This window comes from Rhinolophus sinicus, chromosome 2 (genome assembly GCF_057876585.1).
Source record: "Rhinolophus sinicus isolate RSI-liver-muscle chromosome 2, RSI-T2T, whole genome shotgun sequence".
Taxonomy (NCBI): Eukaryota; Metazoa; Chordata; class Mammalia; order Chiroptera; family Rhinolophidae; genus Rhinolophus; species Rhinolophus sinicus.
This window is the reverse complement of record NC_142502.1, coordinates 136,833,990-136,846,301: the sequence shown is the minus strand read 5'-3', so window position 1 is coordinate 136,846,301 and position 12,312 is coordinate 136,833,990. Positions and strand designations below refer to the sequence as shown.

General features: G+C 47.9%; 1 protein-coding gene across 1 annotated transcript in view; it reads left to right on the top strand.

The window, feature by feature from the left end:
* Positions 1-12,312, top strand: part of HK2 (hexokinase 2) — a 59,887-nt gene that overhangs the window by 34,878 nt on the left and 12,697 nt on the right. The window contains exons 4-10 of the mRNA XM_019750336.3: positions 3,453-3,572; positions 4,206-4,301; positions 5,140-5,239; positions 5,551-5,734; positions 8,449-8,604; positions 9,925-10,158; positions 11,519-11,823. Coding sequence (XP_019605895.1) covers positions 3,453-3,572; positions 4,206-4,301; positions 5,140-5,239; positions 5,551-5,734; positions 8,449-8,604; positions 9,925-10,158; positions 11,519-11,823 — 1,195 coding nt within the window. The remainder of the gene's footprint in view (positions 1-3,452; positions 3,573-4,205; positions 4,302-5,139; positions 5,240-5,550; positions 5,735-8,448; positions 8,605-9,924; positions 10,159-11,518; positions 11,824-12,312) is intronic.

Here is a 12,312-nt window from a genome sequence, read left to right as displayed (position 1 = left end):
TCGCAGAGTAGGAGGTACTCCCCCAAGGCTGGTGTTCCCGTAGATGTGTGATCCTGTGGGGCAGGCCCTTTGGGGACCCTCCCCTCAAGAGTTCCTCCTACAGAGGGGACACTCATTGCCACCACACCAGAAGTATCTGGCTGATTAGTGCTTGACAACCACAGGTCCAGCCATATTCTCTGCCCTCAGGTGTCCAGGGAAGCTGGTATCTATCCCCTTTCACCTGCTGTACAAAAACTTTCCTTGGGACGTTCTTTCTGCTCCTTCTCCAGCTGCTCTCAGTCCATGGGTAGGAATTACTGAAGACATTCCTGGATACTGACAGGCAACACAGCTATAGGGATCACTCTCAGCTTGAGCGCTGCCTATTCCTGCTTTATTTTATGCCCAGCATGTGCTCAATGAAAGTGAATGGAGGAGATGAAATCCAAGTAAGATGTGGTAACCTCTTGGGCCTCAGAGCTCGGAAGAGGTGGAGCCTTCTCACTCCTGATGCATGATTCTTCCCACCTCATCAGGCCACCTTCTGGGAAAGGAATTGTGGACCATGAGTAGAACATGTGGAGGAGATATTTTTAGACCCTCTATACGTCTTTGGGGGCAGCCTGAGAGTAAACCTGTTTTCCTTTTTTTAATGTTAGGGCTAGAGAAGGGAGGTGATTCCCTGGGACTATGGGCATTTTAGCTCTGCTGAGGTTGTCACTAGCTCCAGCATACATAATCAAAATGTTTTCATTTAAATTAAAAACAAAAGAATCTATGAGACCCACCTGGAAAAAAAGCTTTTGTGATATTTAAAAAGTTTTGAATAAATGGAAAAAATGCTACATGAAAATGAAACATAAAGAAAGCATAGGTGTTTTATATTACTCTATGGAAGGGAAATAATACTACATGTCTTTAAAGCAGCAGAAAACAACATGGTAAAAAGACTGGATGGAAATTCAGAGCAATGGAATTACTGGTACCCTTTTCTCTATATTTTAGGTATCAGTCTTTTAATTGGAGGAAAACAAATGGATTTTAAAAACAAAATTTAGTTAAAACCAAGACGAAATCACCAAACCCAAAACTTGCAAAGGTTTTTGAAGATCTGTGAACCTGGGCAGTGTGGGTCCCTGGGTAAAACATGTCTTCTCATGTATGAATTTCCACTTAGGAGCAGTGAATTACAAATCATAGTAGCAGCCACTTTAGATTTTTAAAGTGCATCTTATGGGAAGGGAAGTGAGAGAAGGTTCTCAGACCTAGAAGGAAAAGGAAACCTTTCTAACTTCGTAAAAGGATGCTCTTTGAGCATTTTTTACGGTAGGAAGGTGTTAGTTCTTTCTCCCAGCTTCTTATCTTTACATCATCAGCTCACAGAATGGGGGATAGTCTTCTAATTAAGGAAGCAGGTGTTCTCCTCTTCCCCACTTTTAAAGGGTCTAAGTTCTTCTAACCCATCACTATCCAGTAGAACTTTGCACAACGGTGGAAGAACTGTTCTTTATCCATCTTGTGCAATACAATAACCACGAGCCACCTGTGGCAATGAGCGCTTGAAATGTGGCTTGCATGACCGAGGAAGTGAATTTTTAATTTTTCAAAATTCTGACTTATTGAAATAGCCACAGATGGTCAGTGGCTACTTTATTGGGCAGCAGGTCATTTAATGCCTCTTCACTGCCTCTTTTTTTCTGCCTCCCCTTGTTGGGAGTGCAATTGGAAAAGGAGGGGGATCAGGGCTGGGTGAGGAGACTCCATTTTGCTTTTCCTTCTAAAGCTCCTGCTTCTCCTGTCCCTGATGATTGGCCTTATCTTTTTGAACAGCTTCTGTAACTTCCTTTTTGTGGATAAAGACTATTTGTATTAAAGATCATTTTTGACTAGAGTACCAGGAAGAAGGTGCTGGAAGGAATTTGTTTAATCATATCGTAAGTTTTATCTCTGATTCACTTCCTAACAGAAGAACAGAATTTTCTGAATACCTATCTAGAAACCCTATTTACGTATTAAAACACTTGACCTTTGTTCAAGGGTGATTCTCTTAGTGAGAGGGCCCTGTCTTTGCCCATCCTTTGTTCTTTAGATTGTTTTGATTTAGAGACGGAGAGTTTCAGCATCAGCTGAGGTGACTTTTACAAGTGATGAATGCAGGGACAGGATCAATGCAGGAAGTTCAGTTAGAGCTGCTACCTTCTAGATGGGGGTGGCCTTGTCTTCCTGGATCCCTCGCACTGAGCATATCCCAGACATCCCTCTCAACCTAGCCTGCCACCCTCAACCTCAGTTCCTTTGTAAATGCAAATACTTTTCATGGTTTAGTGCAGTGGTTCGCTGCCTCAGGATCACCTGGAGAGCCCCACCCCCACAGTTCCTGGTTCAGCAGGTTTGGGTTTGGGCCCTAGAATCTGCATTTATACCGTGATAGTGGTGATACTGCTGCTCCAGGACCACACTTTGGGAACCCCTGGTTTAGTGGAATCTTCCTTGCTTCTGCCTGGAATGCTCTTCTCTTCCACCCCCTTGGCTTTTAGATTTTGCCATTTGAATAACCTGGCCCTTGGAATCTGCTCAGTCTCTTTGGCCTTGGTTTACTTTTTTGTATCAGATTGCCCCTTGGCCTTGGCCTCTAAGCTTCTGGATGGGTCATCAATTTCTTTTTGAGAATGCTGAGTGGGCAAGAAGGAAGCCATGGGACTGTGGGCTTTGGGACTGATTGAAAGCCTGGGTGATTGTGAATACAGCTTTTTCTTAGGCTTAGGACTTCTCCTCGGTGCTGTGGCTCCTGCTTAGCATGGTCGTGGTTGGGAGGCTCTTCATTCTTCAGTGCTCTTCGCGGACTCACTGGGTGTTCCATTTTGAAGTTGGAAAACAAAGAAACCTTTTTCAATTGCCCCCAGGAAATTAGTTTTCTAGAATGGAAGAAAAATACAAAGATTACATATTTTTGTTAAGTCCCTTCATAGAATGCCAAAAGAGAATGTCCTACCCACTCCCCCAATCACAAGAGACAAGGATGCTGAAATACTTGGCAGTGAGATGGGCTGCCCCTCTGGGAAGACATTCAGCTGTGTATCAATGTCCAGGGGTTTTCTGACAAGGCCACCAAAGGATGTTCTGTTCCCAGGGCATGCAGTGACTTTCTTATTAGCTCTGGCTATGATTTCCCCGGCCTCCTGGGGTTATTTTGACAGTAGTGTGGATAAATGGCTTATGTAGAAGACACTATTTAATAAGCGCTAAGTAGTGTTAAGCCCCTATATGTATTGACTCATTTAATCCTTTTAGTAACTCTGAAGTCAGGTACAATTATCATCCCCTTTTTACAGACTGAGCATATTAAGACTTCACAGGGGATACACATTTTGCATGCATTCAGTTAATTCCTTTCTGAGCCCAAAGTTCATGCGCTTAATCATTGCGCTATTCTGCCTCCATGCTCATCTTCCTGCGTTCTGTGCCCTTAGCTGTTTGACCACATTGCCGAATGCCTGGCTAACTTCATGGAAAAGCTACAAATCAAAGACAAGAAGCTCCCCCTGGGCTTTACCTTCTCATTCCCCTGCATCCAAACGAAACTAGATGAGGTAAGGTGACTTCTTCAGACACTTTTGTTGCTTCATTCTTTGGGCTGGGAGGATGAAGAACTCTGCGCCACCTGCTGCTATGGTGGTGGAGGTGGCGCTGAGGGTTGTGTGGACCAGGGTTGAATATCAAGAGTTCTGTCCTTCTGGATGAGTGGGTGCAGGTGTGGGGGGATGGTGAAGAAGTGTCAGAGAAGGGAAGGGGGCCTTTATCCCCTGCCCCTCAAAGGACAGCCCTACATGTATTGCATCTTATCCTTATCCCTCTTAGGGAAAGAGGAGTGAGACATTAGCCTGGATCTCCTTTGATCTAAAGTGTTGCAATGAAGATCTTTGGGAGAAAGATTCATGGGGAGTTCTGATGAGAGGATACAAGTATCTTATTTTGGCAATTCTATACTCTGCCCTTTCCTCTTCTTGGGGGCAGTAGATCATGAAGGAATCATTTATTTAATCTCCTAGCTGGATCTCTGATGGGGTCCGGACTTCTCCTTCCTATGCTAGTTAGGAAGCAATATATACATTCAAGCATGGCTTTAGTTTAACCCCACGGCAGAGGGCTCCACTAATGGTTGTTTGAGATGTGTGATCTGAGTTTTGTGAGGAATTAATGTTCAATCCTTGGTCCTTTTCCAGAGTTTCCTGGTCTCGTGGACCAAGGGGTTCAAGTCCAGTGGTGTGGAAGGCAAAGACGTGGTTACTCTGATCCGGAAGGCTATTCAGAGGAGAGGAGTGAGTAGGGGTGGCTGCTGTGGGGAAGCAGGAGCTGGGGGTCTGCAGGCTCTTTTGGCTCCACTCTAAGGTCTTCTCCAGTCTGTCCTCAAGTCAGCCAGAAGCCCTTTTGTGGTTCTTCAGGCAAGGTTTTCTTTTCTTCTTCCCTGCTATGTTTACCCAATAATATGTCTTTTGTTTCTTCTAGTTTTATAGAGATAAAATTGACATACAGCTCTGAATCAGTTTAAGATGTACCGCATAATGATTTGACACACATATATTGTGAGACGATTACCACACCAATAATCTTATAATGATCAGATGCCTTTGGGGTCTCAGATTATAATAATGGATAAATAATCTTAGCCTTGGTTATTTTTGGTGGTGCAAGAAAAACCTTTCTGTTGTTAAACTGAAGAAGACTTGAATATAATTTTTAAGTAAGAAAGTTGGGATGATGTTGGCATTAGGGTGGGATGGGGTGCAGAGAGGACAAGATAAAGGTCCCAGAAGGATAAGACCTTCTGGGAGGGAGAGAGAGAAAAGAAGAGAAGGAGAATATGACAATGATGATAAGATGGGTTCTTAGTGCAGTGATGGCTCTAAACTAGACTGAGGGCTGGGGTCAGCCACGTCCTCCATGATGAGGACAAGCAGGGTGGGGAGTGAGATGCAGCTGTTAGACTGGATCTGGACCCGGTTTCCAGCTCTAACCTTCTTTGGCTGTGAGCCGGGTTAGTCAGAGTCAGCCCTGTTCCTCTTGAGCTGTGTATCTTGCTGCTCTTTCTTTCCATCATCACATCTATAACCTTTCTGTGACAGTGAAGGTCAGAGAGCCCCCCTTTTATCCCTGCAGGACTTTGATATCGATATTGTGGCTGTGGTAAATGACACAGTGGGGACCATGATGACCTGTGGTTATGATGACCAGAACTGCGAGATTGGTCTCATCATTGGTACGTGAACACTGAGGGCCGATGCTGGCCAAAGGTTGGGGGTGTGGGCTGGGAAGGGAGGAGAGGTCCATGGCGTGGTTGTTCCTTTGTACTTCGTATTAGAAGATAATGGGATGGTCACTTTGGAGGACCGAGCAAGGACTTGTGGAGTTGGGGGTGTTGGTGGGATGGGCCATGTTGGGGTTCCCCAGGAGTCTGCTCTGAGGAATCCAGCCACCCTGGGCAGTCTCAGGATGGTGGGGCAAGAGGGAGATGGGGGCTGGCGAGAGGACGGTGCTGGTGGGCGCTGAGCAGTCCCTTGTTCCGGCCAGGCACGGGCAGCAACGCCTGCTACATGGAAGAGATGCGCCACATTGACCTGGTGGAGGGCGACGAGGGGCGGATGTGCATCAACATGGAGTGGGGAGCCTTTGGGGACGATGGCGTGCTCGACGACATCCGCACTGAGTTTGACCGGGAGATTGACATGGGCTCCCTGAACCCTGGGAAGCAACTGTGAGCAGTGGGCTCAGCGAGTGGGCTCAGGAGCTGAGGCCAGGGCTGGGGGTGGTTCTCATTTTTGCTTTACAGTCTTCTATCCCCCAAAGGTTGCCAAGGGTTGCCAAGGTATCCACTGCTTATGGGAATTTGTGCTCATGACACACATTGTGACTACAAGTTTCTGAGAGGGCTCTAAAAAAGCTAGAGCAAGTAGACACACCAGGTAATAGGTAATAATTGGGCTATGTCCTTCAGTAGCTTTAGAAGGTCATACTCTGAGTTTAAGTGTATGGCCCTGCTCATTCTTTCCACCTTCAATTTGTAAGTTGTCCTTAGAAACAGTTTGTGAGCCACATAGAAAAGTGTCGAGATGGCCAAGATTCAGGTCTCTGAAAGCTCCTTTTGTAGCTCCCACCTCTGTCACTGCCCAGAGGATGATGAGGCTGTGACAAATGACTCCTAATTTCTGTCTGAGGCTCTGACTCAGACCTCTGGCAGAGTTGCCTATGAGCTAGGCTGGACCCCACGGAGTCCCAGGGCCTCCCACCCCAGCTGTATGCAGACCCAGGGGCTGTGGAAAAGTTGGCTAAGTTGCCTCCTTGGGTGCCTTCCCTGGACCTGTGGCCCAGCTGGGGTCCTGGGCTAGACTGTATCAAGGGCTCCAATATTTGGATCCTGAATATTATACTCTCTAGCCTGGCCAGACTTGGTGTTTAGTTATTTTTGATTCTTACAAAACATTGTTTCATTCTCACAAACACTTGCCAAATGTCCCTCAAAGATCTTGAAACAGGGATTGCTGCAAGCTTTGAAGGCAATTGCAAAACGTTTTGAGCAATTCAGGCCCTCTCTGTTCTTCTTGTTGCTGGGACTGTTGCATGAAAGCTTGTAGCACAGATATCTGTGTGGAGAGGAAAATCCAATCCAACCTTATAAACCAGCTCAGCATTGGGGGCCTTTTTCTTTACAGGTAGAGTCCTTGCTTCCTCACCGGAGCATGGTTTATTTGTCACAAGCTTCTTTCACATGTTGAAACGAGAGTCCATTTACTTGTAACTTTCATAGGAACATACTGTCTATGTCATGGCTGGTGAGGACTTTATGAACTGAAAAGTCATTCACTCAGCACCTGCCTCCATCAATGAGGCACACCCACGCCATTCCAAGGAGCCACATGCCCTTTGAAGTGTCAGAAGACAGAATTGCCAACCCGGCCTTGGCAACCCACCACTGGCTTAACCTTAGACAAATCAAAGGCTGGGAGGACATATAACAGTGTCTGCCGTGGTAACCCTGAAGTCATTGCGGGTCTCCGATAGGAATTTTTTTTTTATTCTTTATATGTCACCAAATAAATATTTTCTGAACGTTGGAGGAAACAAAGTGTTTTAAAAACCCAGAATAAAAACTTTAAAAAACCGCCCACACTTCAGAGCTTCAGTGGATCTCTCCTTATCTTCATAGGACCACCCATTTCAGAAAAGCTGCAGAAGCAGACACATGAGTTCCTTGCTGTCGAAGCCAGTTGGCCTTCCAGGCAGTTAGTTGCGTGTGCTGGCACTTGAATCTTTTAAATGCACTTAAACATTTAAAAGCATTTGAAATGCTGAAGCAGTTTTGCCAGCTCTCCACTTAGCTCCAGTTCTGCGGTACCTGACCTTGGGTCTTGAGCAAGTCACTTCCTGAGGGCCCAGCTTTCTCTCTCGTAGATCGCATGAGATGACATCGGAGTCCCTTCCCCACCCTGCCCTGGGCCTCCTCACTGAAGTCTGGCCTAGTTAGTGCCCACAGGCCCTGGGGGCCTCCTTTTCCTAAGGACCCAGATCCTTTCTGAGATACCAAGAAAGGGCCTGCTTTGCCAAAAAGAATTGTAAAAGCTTAGTTTTCTCCTGTCACATAGTCTGAGCCGGAAAGGCTGTCTTCTGGAGAAAACAGTGCCATCTAGTGTTGAAAAAATAAATTACTGGACTGCCCTCTCTGCTTGGGGCTAGCCTCTGTTGTACTAAAACATGCCTTTATCTTATCACCTACCTGCTCAGAAATTTCCAGCGTGTCTCACTCCCAGATTCCTGAAACCATGTGGCATTTAGAGCTCCTTCTCAACTGTCCCAACTTGCCCTTCTAATCTTGCTTCATCACCTCCCCTTCCTCCTGTTCCCCTCCCCCCTTATTTTCATGCTTTTCTTAGGAATCCGCAAGGCTTGTGAAGGAGGAGGGTTAGTGTGAGGTGATGAGTTGCTGGGCCTGCAAGCCCCCATATTTAATCAGCGTGACCTTTTCCTCTTGTAAATAAATATTGAGGTTCTACATAAGGTTTCTGTTTTTAAAAAATTACATCCGTGCTATAGGAAAAAAAATGAGAACTTACTATCCTACACATAACTTACTTTTCCCTAAACTTCAGACTGTTCCCACACTCCCTGGATGTTTGGATTGTTTGCTAAGGCCCATCCTGCCCCATAGTTCAAGGTCCACCTGCCTGTAGAGGCAGCCCAAGCCCCCCAGCTCCGCCAGCCCCCCTACCCTGCCCTGAAGAAGGTCATACTCTGAGTTTGTCACTTCTTTGCACGTTTTGTCCCTAGTCAGTGCCACACAAGTGACCGCTTCATTGTGCATCAGCGTCTCACACCAGTTGGAGGTTCACATGTGTGCATGTTGCCTCCACAGGGAAGTGGTGAGTTCACGGACAGCAGGTTCTTTATTTGTTTTTCTGGTCTGTGTCCCTGCAGATTTGAGAAGATGATCAGTGGGATGTACATGGGGGAGCTGGTGAGGCTTATCCTGGTCAAGATGGCCAAGGAGGAGGTGCTTTTCGGGGGGAAGGTCAGCCCTGAACTCCTCGCCACCGGCCGCTTTGAGACCAAAGACGTTTCGGATATTGAAGGGTAAGCTTTGGGGTCCCTCTCTGTTCACTGAAGAGTGGACAGGCAGTTGGGGAATGAGGAAGAGGCACTGGCCCTTGACCTTTCAATGTGAACAGCAAGAGGGTCTCACCCACCCTGCGCCATGGTGGGCCTATGGCTGGACATCCCTTACCAGGTAGTCTCCACTTTGGTCCATTTTGAGTGTGCCGACTACCAAGTGACTTCTGGTGATGGGAATGACTAAGTCCCATGGGCAGGGATGTTGCATTTGCATTCCTGCCTGGCATGGGGTGGGGTGGGGGGGCTTGGCTTAATGCTGGCTCCCAGTGGGCCCCTTAATGACTCATTTGCATCTATTTCCTTTTCCTTTTCCTGAAACTCTGACATTTCATTCTCTATTGGTGATTCTCAAAAAGGGTGCCATTCTGACCCTACTTCTTAACAAACATGAGTCCTTGGACAGCTCTGAGACTTACTCACTTAGTTCCAATAGGTAGAGCCCGAGGCCTGCATTTTCCCAGAGTGGCAGGTATGGGAGTGAGAACGGCCTCATTTTTGTTTTTCAGTTAAAAATATCCAGAGATGGGCCTCATTTCCTGTTCTTGAGACTTCCACTTGTGGCTTGAGGAGGCTGTTGTTTTAGGGGAGTAGATGGTGGAAAGGAGGTGATTTGGGTGCTAAAGGGAGCAGTGAAACAATTCAAACGAATTGAAGTGGAAACTCTTGAAGGAACTATGTCTACCTGTTAAACCCTGAGGGGATGAAAGTATTCAGATGTGTGAGGCACTTAGTTCCGCTAAGGAGTGCTAGTCTCATAGCACCAGCCCTTCCTCTCAGTCGTTAGCACAAGTTAAAGTGGTACCCACTCTGTTGTGAAATGCAATAGACACTGATTGCTTTATAGAGAAAACTAGGGTAGGCTGCTCAGCTGGGCTCACAGGGTCAGAGACACGGTTCCCTCTATCCCAAGACAAATAGCACAAACTCACACACATAACCCAGTGAAGCTCTGAGAACAGGGCCTCGTCCTTACATAATATGTGCATAAGAAATATTAGTTTTTCTCATTGGGAAAGAGAGTCACCTGTAGCCGTGTGTGTGTGTGTGTGTGTGTGTGTGTGTGTGTGTGTGTGGAAAGGAGCCTCGGTTGTACTTCCCCCTCTTTGGTCAAACCCTCCCCCCATCCCCAGTGGGCAGAGCAGGGAAGTAGGTATCTCCCCTCACTGTGAGATGGCGTTTGCTGAAGCCCAGGGGTGTCCGTGTCAGCCCACACACTGACCTCCCACTGACCACAGTGAGCTGGACAGACATGTGCCCACATGCTGTCTCTCCGTTTCCCAGGGAGAAGGATGGCATCCGGAAAGCCCGCGAGATCCTGGTGCGGCTGGGCATGGACCCGACACAGGAGGACTGCGTGGCCACTCACCGCATCTGCCAGATCGTGTCCACACGCTCAGCCAACCTGTGCGCGGCCACCCTGGCGGCCGTCCTGCGGCGCATCAAGGAGAACAAGGGCGGGGAGCGGCTGCGCTCCACCATCGGGGTCGACGGCTCTGTCTACAAGAAACACCCCCAGTGAGTTTGCGTTCTGGGACCCAGAGTGATGCTTCCAGAGCACTTGGGGAGCCTGACAGGCGCGAGAGAGACCCCAGTGACTTCACGGACCAGCTCCGTTTTGCATTCTGGGGCGGTGGAGATGGCCCATGGAGTTGAGGGTCTTCGTAGAAAGTTCCTAGTGGGGCAAGTGGGAGCTGAGAGAGTGTTGTGCTTGGCGTAGGTGCAGGTGATTTCTGAAGGCTGTGGATGATGGGGATGGGGTGGGAGGACTCTACTCAGAGCTCTCCTGGCCACTGGGGGCTCTGTCTGCCACCCTCTTGTTTAGGAGTTAGTGTTTCTCTCTAACTTATTTCTTCGACTTGCTCATGATTCTTGATGGTCCCTTCAGTGCTATGTCCTCTGCCAGGGGCCAGCCTGGCACAGTGGGTTACCAGCCTCTCTGGTTGACCCAGGTATTGAATTGATCCTGCCCTGCCCTCCATGTTTTGATCCCATAAAAGTGCCACAGTATGCAAATTTCAGTTGGGACCTGGAAGATATCTTTCTCTGTGCCCGCTTATCCCATCATGTTCAACTAATGTGAGTGCCAGGCCAGTGGGCCTTCACTGCCTGAATTGGTGATGCCGAAGGTCTCAGCCCTACCACTCCCGGGTCTCCTAGTCCTGTGCTTCAAAAGCTTTCAAGTATGCACGAATCACCTGGGGATCATGCTAAGAGGCCAGTTCTGATTCAGAAGGTCTGGGTTCAGCCTAGGACCCTGAATCTCTAACAGCCCCCAGCCCTACTGCGGGACCACAGACCACACTTAGAGGGCACTGGAGACATGGCTCCAATCAGCCACCACCCAAGAATTTCTGGCTGAACACATCTGTTGTCTTTAGCTGTTCAGACATTTTTAGGATTATTGGCAGAAATTAGCCAAAGAGAGGCCAAAGCTCCGAAAAACATCTCTTTCTGTTTTGGGTCTTTCCCAGGCAGCATCTACTGAAATGAGTGGTGAAACATGAATAGCAGTTGGGGTCAGCATCATCTGATTCTATTGGGCTGCTCCAGCAAAGAGGCTGATACATTGGGCAGAAGAGTTGTGGCCTGTGGGAAGAGAAATTCTGTGTGACTACCTGCAGGGCATACTGGCTTCCTAGAAGGGTCCTTTCCTTTCAGCAGCTGTTGGACCCAGTCAGGGTAGACACACCCAGGGTAAACTTTTGTACAGTGACCCCTAACTTGGGAAAGAGTGGGGAGAAGATGTTCAGGGCAGCATCTGCTTCAGTAGGTGCCTCCTGGTACTTGGGCTGAGGCGGAGAGCTACCGCCCCAACCATTAGTACCACTGACGCTAGCTGTGGACACCATCTCTTACCCCATCTCGGTGACTGCAGCTTCGCCAAGCGTCTTCACAAGACCGTGCGGCGCCTGGTGCCCGACTGCGACGTCCGCTTCCTCCGCTCCGAGGATGGCAGTGGCAAGGGGGCAGCCATGGTGACGGCAGTGGCCTACCGGCTGGCTGACCAACACCGAGCCCGCCAGAAGACCCTGGAGCCTCTGAAGCTGAGCCATGAGCAGCTGCTAGAGGTCAAGAGGAGGATGAAGGTAGAAATGGAGCGAGGTCTGAACAAGGAGACTCATGCCATTGCCCCCATCAAGATGCTGCCCACCTATGTGTGTGCCACCCCTGATGGCACAGGTATGTGGCAGGGCTGCCGCCCAGCTCACCATGGTGGGCCTTTGTCCTGGTGTTGACTCTTTGGGAGGACTCCTTAGCCCTAGCATTGGATGTTTGGTCCAGAAAATGTTTCTCCAACTATAGTACAGATGCTCCTTGACTTACAATAGGGTTACATCCAATAAAAACCCATGGTAAGTTGAAAACATCATACATTGAAAATGCATTTGATACACCTAAACTACCGAATGTCTTAGCTGAGTCTACCGTGAACATGCTTAGAACACTTACATTAGCCTACAGTAGGGCAAGAGATTCTCACAATGTACGTGCCAGTTGTTTACCCTTGTGATTGAGTAGCTGACTGGGGGCTGAGGCTCATAGTAGGTGCCCAGCATCACAAGAGTATTGTACTGCATATTGCTAGCCGAGGAAAAGATCAAAATTCAACATTTAAAGTACAGTTTCTATTGAATGTGTATTGCTTTTACACCGTTGTAAAGTTGAAAA